This window comes from Panthera tigris, chromosome A2, assembly GCF_018350195.1.
Source record: "Panthera tigris isolate Pti1 chromosome A2, P.tigris_Pti1_mat1.1, whole genome shotgun sequence".
Lineage (NCBI taxonomy): Eukaryota > Metazoa > Chordata > Mammalia > Carnivora > Felidae > Panthera > Panthera tigris.
Genome location: NC_056661.1, coordinates 12,471,858 through 12,484,494, shown reverse-complemented (window position 1 = coordinate 12,484,494; position 12,637 = coordinate 12,471,858). Strand labels below are relative to the sequence as shown.

At 48.5% G+C, this 12,637-nt stretch overlaps 1 protein-coding gene across 2 annotated transcripts; it reads left to right on the top strand.

The window, feature by feature from the left end:
- The first annotated feature begins 556 nt into the window (after nt 1-556).
- SMIM7 (small integral membrane protein 7) lies at nt 557-12,408 on the top strand. Of its 2 annotated transcripts, none has more exons than XM_015540422.2 (5): nt 557-659; nt 742-783; nt 1,266-1,318; nt 6,014-6,104; nt 6,571-7,917. In XM_015540422.2, the coding sequence occupies exons 1-5, from the start codon at nt 634-636 to the stop codon at nt 6,680-6,682; spliced, it is 324 nt and encodes a 107-aa protein (XP_015395908.1). In that variant the 5' UTR covers nt 557-633; the 3' UTR covers nt 6,683-7,917. The 2 variants fall into 2 exon arrangements, with proteins under 2 accessions (XP_015395908.1, XP_007088399.1); XM_007088337.3 differs by lacking the exon at nt 6,571-7,917 and adding an exon at nt 11,297-12,408 and having other exon boundaries at nt 562-659.
- The last annotated feature ends 229 nt before the right edge of the window (nt 12,409-12,637 follow it).

Here is a 12,637-nt window from a genome sequence, read left to right as displayed (position 1 = left end):
GACCCTAATCCTCTATGGGGCTCTGTAAGTTACGATCTCCATTCCTCACGGGGATCCCTGTTCTCCGAAGGGACAGCTCTGTTGGGACCTCCTCCCTCCCCCCCACTCCCCCGTAGCGCCAGCCTAGTGGGGATCCCCGCCTTCCACTGGGGCCCAGGAGGAAGCCCCCCCCCCCGCCCCGCCCCGGGCATCGGTGCCTAGAGCCCACTGCATCAGGACCCATTCGCCTGTGCATCTCAGTGGTCAGAAGGCCCGGTTTCTCCAGAAGCCGCATCGGAGACCCCAGCCCAGAAAATAAAGCTACTGCACTAATTTTCCTGCGCGCTGGGGGCCTCACTCCAGCGCGGCACGCCTCCAGTGCGTAACCTAATACTGCCGCGGGTGACTCCGCCCCGGGTGACGTCACACCATCGCCCCGCCCTCCCCTCAATACCCTCCGGGCCTCCCAGAGAAAAGGGGCGCTTGTTCTTTCCTAAAGGGGCCTGGCCTTCAGTGGGCGGGACCCTGCATGTCTTGGCCTTCGATTGGACCAGCCCTCGACAGCGTGGCCTCGAGATTGGTCGGTTTGTGCTCCTCTCCCCTCCCTCTTCGAGGCTTCCGCTTCCGGTTCTGACGGACGCCTCGGCCGTAACGATGATCGGGGACATCCTGCTGTTCGGGTAATTAGGGGGGCCAGAGGCTGGGGTAGGAAGGATAAGAGGGACAAGGGGAGGCCCAGGTAACCTCATTCTCCCTTCGCAGGACGCTGCTGATGAACGCCGGGGCGGTGCTCAACTTTAAGCTGTGAGTAGGCCGCTTTGGATCGCGGCTCCACCCAGGGGACCCGTAGACCCGCCCCCACGAGCGTGAGCCCGCCCCAAGTCGTAGGCCACGCCCCCAAGTCCCAGCCAGCCCTCTGGCCACGCCTCCTTCCTGGTCTGTCCTTCTGTGACCCTGCGCTCCATGGTGACTTGAAATCAAGACTTTTCGTTTCCGGCGATCTCCCTTCTTGCATCCCGGAGAGCCTCCGGCCCGTCCCCCCCGGAGTTCTGAGCCTTCCTTCGTACCCACAGACTAACCTCTCCACCTTGGTGGCTGCAGGCCTTGCTGTGATTGGCCGGTAGATGATGGTCCAAAGGGGCATTAAACCCCCCGAGGTCACCAAGTCCGCTGCAGGGCTAGAGCTGAAACGGTGTCCGAGGCCCCCTGAGCTGAGGGTCAGGGCCAGAGGACTGAGTGGTCTTTATGTCCCACCGAAAGTGGATACTGTCTGTTCCTCTTTGTAGGAAAAAGAAGGACACGCAGGGCTTTGGGGAGGAGTCAAGGGAGCCCAGCACAGGTAAGGCCTCCTTTCTGGACTCTGAAATTGGTCCATTCAGAGAGGACAATTTGTTCTTACCAAGCCCTAACTCAGTTTTCTTTTTAATAATCTGTGTGTGTGTGTGTATGTGTGTGTGTGTGTGTGTGATTGTGTGTGTGAGAGAGAGAGTTGGGCCTGAGGATGTGCTGTTCCTTTTGTTCACCTCTGTCGACCTTCTTTCTCCTGCTAACCCTCCCCGCATAAGTCAGAACTCATATAACTTCGTACAGTTAGAATTTTCCTTTATGTATGATACCATGTGGCTAATATTTGCCCCTCACACTTGTTCCAACTTGTTTTGGCCCATTTCTGTGCCCTTTTGGTGCCAGTCTTCCAGCATGAATGAATGAATGAATGAATGAACGAACGAGCAGCTGAACAGCCTCACAAGTAGCTTTTGCTTTCAGAGTACTGCAGAGCTGTTTTTTCTTTTTTAATTAGATGCCAACATTAGCTTTCAAATAAATCAGATGTCACGTAAAAATTCAGTTGTCTGAATTTTCAAGAAAATTTTTCAAGAAAAATCTGAACGTCCTACAGCTCAGGGTTCAAGCAACCTCTTGGCACCTGTTGGGTGAAGTTGAGAAAAACAGGACCCTGTTGAAGCAGGGCCTGTGGCCTCTACTCGTCCCAGCCCCTCATCATGATATCATTTCACCTGCCTGGCCTCTGGAGGCCCTAGGTTTGACACTTCTTGCTGAATTTATTCATGTGACTGTTTGAGACATGAGACGTGTACATGACTACTGTGTTCATACATTTATTCATTCACCAAGCATTATTGAGCACCTGTCACATGCCAGCCACTGTGCTGGATGCTGGGGACACAGCAGGGAGCAGCCCAGGCGGTGGGTGCCATGATGGAGCATTGCGTAGGGACGATAGGAACCTACACAATAGGTTCCATTGCGTAGGAGGGGGCAGTGAATTTGAGGACAGTCTGACAGCTCCCTTTTATTGGGGGCCTACCTGGTGGCGGCTGCCCCCTTAGGTGCTTCCTATGGGTATTTCCCCTCTGTCTCCACCCCTAAAAGGTAAAGGGAATTTTCCCATTTTATAGGTGTGGAAACTGAGGTTCAGGCTTGTGGCTTGACTTGCTTGTGGTCACATAGTAAACCAGTGACAGCCTCTTGATTGGAACCTGGCTTTTTCGGACCCCGCAGGTTGTACCCTCAGTCACTAGACCATCCATCCATTCATTCTTTTGTTCATACATCCATTCATTCAGCAGCTATATGTATATTGCTTACCCACTCTGTGGAAGGTACTAGACCAACTCCTGGGGCTGTGGTCTATAGATCTAAATTGGAGCTGGGGTGGGTAGGATGTGGGAGGGCTTGGTGGTGGTGAGAGTGTCCACGATAAGGACAGTCACAACAGTGGCTTCCTTGTGATCAGGGGCTCTGTGCACATCTCCTTCCAGCTAGTAATCTTGTGCTTGTTGCTGCTGCTGCAGAAAATGCCCCTCTCCCTGTGCCTGGCTGACCCCCTGGTACAGTAGTGGCTGCATTTGTTGAGAGCTGTCTGTGTGCCAGGCACTGTGCTGAGGTCTTCCTAGTTGCCCATCACCCCCATTTACACAGGAGGAAACTAGGGCATTTATAGGCCAGGGGCTGACCAAGGTCACCTGTGTGGAAGGGCAGTAAACTCCTGCCCAAGTTTAAGGTCGGAGCTTATACACTTCCTCGAAGCGCTTAACCCCCGCTCCCCAGCACGGGCTAGGTTGGATGCCCCCTTTGTATGCTCCCATGGCACTTGTCATGGTGAATAATCAGGTGTGTGATTACTTGTTTAGTATTTGTCCTCCGTGTGAGCTCCTTAGGGCAGGGATGCCTGTCTCGTTCCTCCTTGTTTCCCCTGCACTTGGCTGCTGCCTGGAACAAGTGGCCTTTAGTTAGCACCCGTTGATGGCAGGAGAGCCTGTTTTTTTTTTGTTTGTTTGTTTGTTTGTTTTTTGATGCTGGGCTCAAGGAAGGGCCTTGCCGAGCAGTGCCTCTCAGACATGCTGGGGATGGACCCGCGTTTGACATCTGCAGTCTGGGCTGAGCTGCACGTGGCTGTCCCAGTGGGTTGAACAATACCGGACTCATCTAAGCTGCGTTCAGCAAGTCTGTGTGCTCATCTGGTGCTTGGATGATGCAGTGATGCCAGATGGCTGTCATATCGGGTGGCCGTGTAAATTTCTGAGCTCCTGCCTGGTATTTTCTGTACTTAATGGACAGCCGTGGTCTAGAGATGACATTTTGGGTAGCGTGCTTGTAGGTTACCCTATCTGGACCCGTTCATTTCATTCTGGAGGATTAGTGAGGGAGGACGATTGACTTAAAACCCTGAAGGAGGGTTCTGGAACCCACATCTCTGGAGTCTCATCGTACCAAGCTGTTTCCTCTCGAAATGGGTTCTGTTCTGTGGCATTGGGGAACTAGAGCGAATCATCATCAAAGCAGAGCTCCCCTTTTACTTGCCTGAATTAGTGTCCTTTTTCAGCTGCAAACACTGAAAACCCAGCCAAAGGGTAAGGCAAGTTGAAACCTCCCAAGGGTAGGACTGTTCTCAGGCACACCTGGATTCGGGGCTCATACCAGCCGCCCTGCATGCAATCCTCTCCTTGTCCTTCTGGGTTGGTTTTACTCTCAGGCTGCTTGTTTTTACAAAGGTGACCCGAGAGCAGGGCTTGGCACATTTTTCTGTAAAGGGATAGATCATAAACATTTTAGGCTTTGTGGGTCATCCCTTCTTTCTCTCTCTCTCTCTGTCTCTTTTTTTTTTTTTTTTTTTTTTTAGTGCTTATTTACTTATTTTGAGAGGGAGAGAGACCACGTGTGCGCACGAGCTGGGGAGGGGCGGAGAGAGAGGGAGACAGAATCCCAAGCAGGCTCTGCATTGCCGTCAGCGCGAGCCTGACACGGGGCTGGAACTCACAAACTGGGAGATCTTGACCTCAAGCCCAAATCAAGAGTCGGACGCTTAACTGACTGAGCCACCCAGGTGCCCTGTGGGTCGTACCTTCTCTGGTGCCGCATCTCAGCTTCGTTCCTTGAAAGCAGCCACGGCAAATCCAGGCATACCTTGTTTTATTGTGCTTTGCAGAGAATTTTGTTTTTTACAAACTGAAGGTGTGTGGCAACCCTGAGCGAGCAAGTCTGTTGGCACAATTTTCCCAACAGCATTTGCCCACTTTGTGTGTGTCGTATTTTGGTAATTCTAGCAGGTTTTCACATTTTTTCATTGTTCTATTTGTTTCGGTGATCAGTGATTATGACTTGCTGAGAGCTCAGATGATGGTTAGCATTTGTTAGCAGTATTTTTTTTTTTTTTTTTTTTTTTTTTGAGAGAGAGATAGTGTGCATGCACTCGGGGAGAGGGAGAGAGAATTTTTTAAAAAAATTTTTTAATGTGTTTATTTTTGAGGGAGAGGAGAGATGGAGTGCAAGTAGGGGAGGGGCAGAGAGAGGGGGAAACACAGAATCCCAAGCAGGCTCCAGACTGAGCTGTCAGCACAGAGCCCAACGCGGGGCTCAAACTCACAAACTATGAGATCATGACCTGAGCTGAAGTCGGCCACTTTACCGACTGAGCCACCCAGGTGCCCCGGGAGACAGAGAATCTTTAGCAGGTTCCATGCCCAACTTGGAGCCCTATGGGGGGCTTGACTCTAGACCCTGAGATCATGACCTGAGCCAGAATGAAGAGTTGGATGCTTAACTGATTGAGCCACCCAGGCACCCCAGCAATATATATTTTTTTTAAGTTTATTTATTTTGAGAGAGAGAGCAAGTGAAGGAGAAGGGCAAAAAGAGAGGATCCCCAGCAGATGTGGGGCTCGAACTCCCGAACTGGGAGATCATGACAGAAGCCGAAACCAAGAGCCAGATGGACGTTCAACCGAGCATCAAACCATCTATACACCCACCAATAATTTTTAAATTAATGTATTTACATTATTTTTTAGATGTAATGCTGCTGCATATTTAATAGACTATATAGTATAGTGTAAACGTAACTTTTATATGCACTGGGAAGCCAAAAAAATCATTTGACTTGCTTTATTGCAGTGGTCTGGAACCAGAACCAAATCTACAATAGCTCTGAGGTTTATCTCCTATATATAAATGAGGGGGCATGGGTGTATTTTGATAAAACTTATTTATAGACACTGAAATATGAATTTTATGTAATGTTTGTGTCTCACAAAATACTCCTTTGATTTTTTTTAACCATTAAAAAGTATCAAAGATATTCTTAGTTAACAGGCCATACAGAAACAGGCGGGAGGGGCTGGCTTTGGCCCATGGGCCACAGTTTGCCAATCTCTGACCCAAAGGACTGGGCTTACAACTTCCTAGCCCAGAAAGATGGACAGGAAGCAAATGCCTCCTTCCCAGTGGTTGAGACAAAAATCTCAGGACTGACTCTCATTGGGTAGACTTGGGTCACATGTTCCCTCCCTGAGCCAATCAGAGACTGGGGACTGGGTGCTCTCAGGGGTTGGTCAGTGGCAGCTACTGCCAGAATGCCAAGCGTCAGGGAGCAGCGGCGACCCACAGGGAAAGCCATGCTGCCCCCGGAACGTGGGGTAGTGGGATGGGGGCGGGCGGAAACCGCAGAAGCACACTGCAGCCGTGACAGCAGACATGTGAGCCGTGCTTGTAAAAATGCTTTCTGCCTTTGCAGGTGACAACGTCCGGGAGTTCCTACTGAGCCTCAGATACTTCCGCATCTTCATCGCGCTGTGGAATGTCTTCATGATGTTCTGCATGATCGTGTAAGTCCAGCCTGCCTGTCCCCTTCTGTGTCATCCTCAGTGTCGTTCTCCAGATCGACCCACCTGGTGGTCGTTCCCTGTCTCCTCTGTCGGCACTTTTGTGTCACGCTTTCTGCTTTCAAAATAAGAAGTCTCCCAGCTAGAGAGGAAACCAGGGTCTACACAGGTTAGACTGTCTCACTGTGGTCTAGGCCGGAGCTTTGACTGGAACACGGTGTTCTCCAAGTCCTGGCTGTTTCTGGTACCTCAGCAGAGGCTGCCAAGAGATACCTTCCCTCGAGCCTTGGCCCTGTTACCTCTTGCCAGCTCTGCTGTGTCTAGTGTATGCTCGGTGTCTGCCAGGGTGGAAAATGTGGCTTGAATGACCAGTGTGCTGCTGGGTCCCTGCTTCCTACCCTGCTGGAAGCCAGCAGAAGGGTTTCAGACTTTTTTCTGTTTTCGTGCCCATTTTTCATTTCCTCATTAGGCTTAACAAATCTAATCGGATTGGTTTTCCTCCCAGCAGCGGGGCCTTAATTTTGATTCTGCTATTAATGAATTGTGAGACTCCTAGTAAACAGACTCGGGAAAAACAGTAGGAGAATCTGGCATTTTGTCCGTGCTGGGCTGGTCCCTTGCTTCACCCTAAAGAGGGAGAGAAGGAAAATCGACTGTCCGGAATAATTGAGATGTTGAATTTAGGGTTGCTGGGGGGACCTTGTGCCAGTCCAGTGGCTGTTAGGGATGGACTTAGGACTTAGGAGATGGGGGGGGAGTTCACTGTGCCACTGGAAAGTGTTTTAGAACCCAGAATGAGGACCGCAGTGTATGCCCAGAGAGGCCCTCTTTGGGAGCTCGGTTGAGGCCTGTCCAGGTACAAAGAGGGCTCGTGAAGAGCTCAGGGGATTTGCAGAAGAGCATGGGAAGCATAACTACGATTCACAGGAGGTAGAACAGTGTTGGGGGTGCTCCTCCAGCCTTGGTCTTTCCACGTTCCCACCTATTCATTCATTCATTCCTTCATTCATTCACAACTATCCAGCACGGGCTGTGCCTTGGGCTTATAGCTGAGACCAAGACAGCCATAGTCCTTGCCATCAGTGAATGCACACGGTATAGCAGATGGGACAGGGACAGAAAACAAATAAATAGGAAAACCTCACTCATGAGGCAAATGGGAGGCTCTCAGTTTGGGAAATGGTCGGGAAGAACCTCTCTGAGAAGTGCTGTGTAAATCAACACCTAAAGAACGAGAGGCAGCCTTGCCATCTCCAGAACCGAAGAGAAGCACAGGAGCACTGGACGTAGCACGCGCAAAGGTCCTGGGGCAGGGGCGAGCTCGGTGTGTTTTTATCATTTTGTTCTTTTCTGTCCAGCAGCTTCATCATCCTTCTCTCCTAGCTAGCTTCCTTTACTGCTCCTCTGCTGGCCGGTGACCAGGATGGTAGTAGCCTCAGGCTCTGTGACGTCCCAGCTTAGCCCAAGGCTGGCTTAGTCTGTAGCCTAGTGTGCTGATTCTGCTTCCTGAGAGCAGAGCCTGATTGACCTAGCTTGGTGTCACCCAGGTCCTACTAGATTGGGGTTGTCCTGGTGCCAGCAGAATCACTTAGGTTGAGTCAGGGAACCACAGCCCTTGGGCCGTATCTATTTCCTGGTTTTCCTGATGTTTTATTGTCATGCGGCCACACCCATTTCTGTGACTGCTTTTGGTTACCGTGGAGTGCTTGAAACCTTGTGATGGAAACTGCCTGGCCTGCAAAGCCCAAACTACTTAGAGTGCCACTTGCTACACACGGAGTGTGCCGACCCCTGACCTAGGCCAGCTCTTCCAGTAGGGTCCACAGGGAGGGAAGATCTTTTTCAGAAAGGGCTCTGTCAGGGAGGCAGGGACCGGTTTTCCCAGAATATTAAAAAACTGGAAATCACCTCGGCTCCGGTCGTCATCCTGGGGTCGTGGGTTCGAGCCCCGCATCAGGCTCTGTGCCGAGCCTGGAGCCTGCTTCAGATTCTCTCTCTCTCCCTCTGCCCCCCTCCCCCACTCATGTGCTTGCTCTGTCTCTCAAAAATAAATAAGGCGTTAGATGTGTTCAAAGTAACAAAGGCTTTTTAAATAATAAAAGCTGTTCTACTTTTGCTACAAAAAAAAGAAAACGAAACAAAACTGGAAATCCCCTAACTGTCCAAGAACAGGGGAATAGTCAGGTAATTCAAAGGACGCCCGTATGACCGTTATGCTACCGTCACTGATGGTGTGGTAAAACTTCTGTCTACACAGGGGAGTGTTTTGAAAGTAAAGGCGGCTGGATGTCACTTAAATGCACACTCTGGCCTCAGTTGTGATAAACATTAAATAAATGCCTGAAGTGTGTGGGGAGACTTCCAGGCAGGGAGTTGGACGGATCTACTCCAGGCTGTCCGCAGACGTGACCATGCTCAGAGGTGACCATGCTGTGACCGCTGACGAGGTTAACAGGGCCTGAGGGGATGGTTCACAGTTCCCTGCACCCACTTCTGTATTGCTTGAGCTGAGCTACTTTGGAAATTTTAAAAAGGCACGAAAAACTTGAAATACAGAGAGAAACGTGCCTGAAGGTTTAGGGACCGAGAGTATTACCGTCTGCAGCTTAACTTGGGAACACATCAAAGATAAGGGAGACAGATTGACAGGTACCCTGTACAACAGAGTGTTAATTGCAGAATGGAGGTGGTGTATATGTGGGTGTTCACTGAACCGTTCTGTTAAGTCTTCTCTACGTTGCCATCTTCATACTGAAGTATTGGGGAGAGGAAGACCCCAATTCTCGAGGGAGAACAAGGATGAATAAGTACAAAAAAAGTGCAAGTTGGTGTTCACAACTCAGTGTTTTGTCGTATATTCACAGGGTTGTGAAACCACCACGGCCATCTAATTCTAGAACGTTTTCATCACCCCCGAAAGGGAAACCTCGGACCCATTAAGCAGTTCCTGCCTGTCCTCCCCTCCCTCCAGCTTTCTTTATGGATCTGCCTGTTCTGGGTATTTCACATAAATGGAATCGTAACAGTGTGTGGCCCCTTCTGTGTCTGGCTTCTTTCACTCAGCGTGATGTCTCGTAGGTTCCGACATGCCGTGGCATGTCAACACCGCATTCCTTTCTGTGGCCAAAGAATAGTCCATTGTATGGCTGCGCCTCGGCTTGTTTTTGTATCCATCCGTTGATGGCTATCTGGGATGTTTCCATTTTTCGGCTGTCTCCAACATTGTTGATACAAACATTTGCGTCCACGTTTTCGAGGCTGTCTGGTAAATACCGAGGAGTGAGATTGCTGGGTCTTAGGGTCACTCTATATTTATCCTTTTGAGCTTCTGCCAGACTATTTTTTAAAGTCGCTGCAGTAGTGTGCCTTCCCACCAGGAGCGTATGATGGTTCCAGTTTCCCCACACCCTTGCCAACGCTTGCGATTGTCGGTCTTTTTGATGAGAGCCTTGATGAGAGTCGAGCCCTCTTAGCGGATGTAAGGGTTGATTTGCATTTCCCTGATGGTGAATGACGTCGAGCGTCTTGTCATGTGCCTATGGGTCATTTGTATATCTTCTTTGGAAAAATGTGTAGATCCTTTGTCCATTTCTTAGTTGAGTTGTAAGAGTTCTTTTTATAGTGTGGATCCCAGTCCCTTATCAGATATGTGATTTGCAAGTATTTTCTCCCATTCTGGGAGTTGTCTTTTCAGTTTCTCGATGGTGTCCTTTGAAGCACAAAAGAAATCTTAGTTTTGGTAGACTCCAATCTATTTCTCCTTCTGTCACTTGTGCTTTTTGTGTAATAGCTAAGAAATTGTTGCCTAGCCCGAGGTCATGGAGATTTAAGCCTAAGTTTTCTTTTCTTTCTTTTTTTTTTTAAGTGTATTTATTTATTTTGAGAGAGAGAGCATGCAAGCAGGGGAGGGGTAGAGAGAGAGAGAGGGAGAGAGAGAACCTCAAGCAGGCTCCACGCTGTCAGCGCAAAGCCCGAAGCAGGGCTCAAACTCGCAAACTGCAAGATCATGACCTGAGCCAAAATCAAGAGTCAGATGCTCAACCGACTGAGCCACCCAGGCACCTGTAGGCCTAAGTTTTCTTTTAAGAGTTTTCTAATTTTAATTTTAATAGTTAGGTCTGTGATCCACTTTGAGTTAATATTTGTAGATGGTGTGAGGTAGGGATCCAGCTTCATTCTTTTGCATATGTTGTAATCCAGTTGGTCCTGCACTTTCTGTTGTTCTTTTTTTCAAAAAGGCTTCTTATTTTGGAAAGAGTTTGGATTTATAGAAATGTCGTAAAGGTAACAGAGTTCTGTGTGTGTGTGTGTATTTTAAGTTTATTTTCAGAGAGAGTGCATGCGTGCACACACATGAGAGCAGGGAAGGGGCAGAGAGAGAGGGAGAGAGAATCCCAAGCACGCTCCGCACTGTCAGCACAGAGCCCAATGCAGGGCTCGAACTCAGGAACCGTGAGGTCATGACCTGAGCCGAAATCAAAAGTCAGATGCTTAACCAACTGAGCCACCCAGGCAACCCCCGTACCATATATATCTTTTTAACAGCCCTGCGGTTTTCCCCAGTAAACCTCTATCATAACTTACATACCCATTCTCAACTTCATGGACATTTGTACAGTTTCCAAGCCTTCCCTATTCAGGATTTCCTTCACTGGAATAACGTTAATATCTTTTTTTTTTTTTTTAATTTATGAAAGTCATCACTGACTGGCAGTAATAGAGAATGGGCTAAAATGTTACAGATTCTGATGAAGTAGATACTTTGTTAAATAGCTTTCTTCTTTTTAAAATGTACTGTTTGGGGGCACCTGGGTGGCTCAGGCGGGTAAGCTCCACCTTTGGCTCAGGTCATGATCTCACACTCCATGAGTTCAAGCCCCGCGTCAGGCTCTGTGCTGACAGCTCAGAGCCTGGAGCCTGCTTCGGATTCTGTGTCTCCCCCTCTCTCTTCCCCTCCCCTGCTCATGCTCTGTCTCTGTCTCAAAAATAAATAAAAACATTAAAAAAAAATAAAATGTACTGTTTGGTAGTGTTAAGTATGTTCACGTTGCATAACAGAAAAATCACTTACAAAATTATAAAGGATACAAAATAATCTTAATAGTAACATAAAAAATCTTCTGAAAGTGTTTTCAGAGCGATAGCTTTGCTTCGTTTGCATCTTCATGTACATTTCTGCCCTCCGACTTTTCCAGGCTGTTTGGCTCCTGAGCCCCAGATATACGCCTTCCCGGGAACCAGGAACCAGGAACCACCTTCCCAGATGCCGGGTCTCCCTTCCTCCGTTCCTGATGACTTCAAGAATGGTTTTGACTGGAAAACCAGCGATCTTCCCAGAAAGCCCAAGTTCGTGGTGGGTGGAAAAAAATGTTCGTCAAGCTGCACACGGTTTCCCAGCCACGTCATTGTTTTCTTTTCAAAGATCTTTTCACTTTGGTCTCTCCTCTGAAATGCTGACTACTTAAGGAGTTTGAGGAGGGCTTATGGAAGGGGAATGTGATAACATTGCATTCTCTACGGATAAAAGAACATGTCTAGATTGTTTTTTTAGATTGGAATTCCTCTTCTTCCAAGCTTCCGCTAGAAACCCATTTCTGGATATTTCTCCGTTTATTTTTAACAACCATCCTTTTTGGTTCCAATTACCCAAGTTTTGAAAAAATCATTTTTATCCAGGGATCTGAAACAGAAAGGTTGGCTTTTGAGTTTGATGGAGCCTCTTTACTGGACTGTATTTACGAATAACAAGCAAGTTCATTGTTGCTGGGCCTGTGTCCAAATTCCTTTCCTGTCTCGATGGGCTCTGCTTGGCCACTCGGTGCAGCTGAGGTCATCCCCAGGACTTGAAGGGTGAAGTATTACCGATTCCCATGGAAGAGAGGTACAGAGCAGGCAGACGTGGGTGTTAGGAGAAACTTCGCCTTGCCTTGAAGCCCTCTGTTAAAGTCACTTTTGGGGCCATTAATTGTATCATTTTCGGCCCATGGGGGGTATCAGGACCCAGTTCTCAAAGTTTGGAATTCCGGGTCTGATTTTCAAGTGAGTGATTTCAAGGTTGAAAAGCAAGGAGCCTCACTCGAGGAAATCTAGCATTTTGCACAGAATCTTCATTGAAAGGGAGGCCTTTTATTGCCAAGACGAAATGCCGGTGGTCAGCACCCAGATCCTGCCGGTGTTTGATTTGTTCGTTGTGGTTTTTGAAATCCTGATTTGTAGGTAAACCTGACGGGAGGAAGAAGTAACCAAGTAAACCTGTAGACTTGCAGAACTGAGTCGCATTGAAAATAAAGCTCATTTCTAAAAAGGATCTTTTGTTTACACATTTTTTAACCAAGAAGTTAGTTGACTTCCAGCCCGAGTTGTTGTGAACTACACCGTGGGGAACCCTGAGGTTTCATTTCGGAGGCTGTCAAAAAGTCAGACAAGAGGCAATAGTTAGGTTTCCCTTTTGAGATTTTGCGTGAATGAATGTGCGGCTGGAATTGGGCCAATGTGATTTTTGACCCGGCCACTCTTGGCAGTATAGAAAGAGCCGG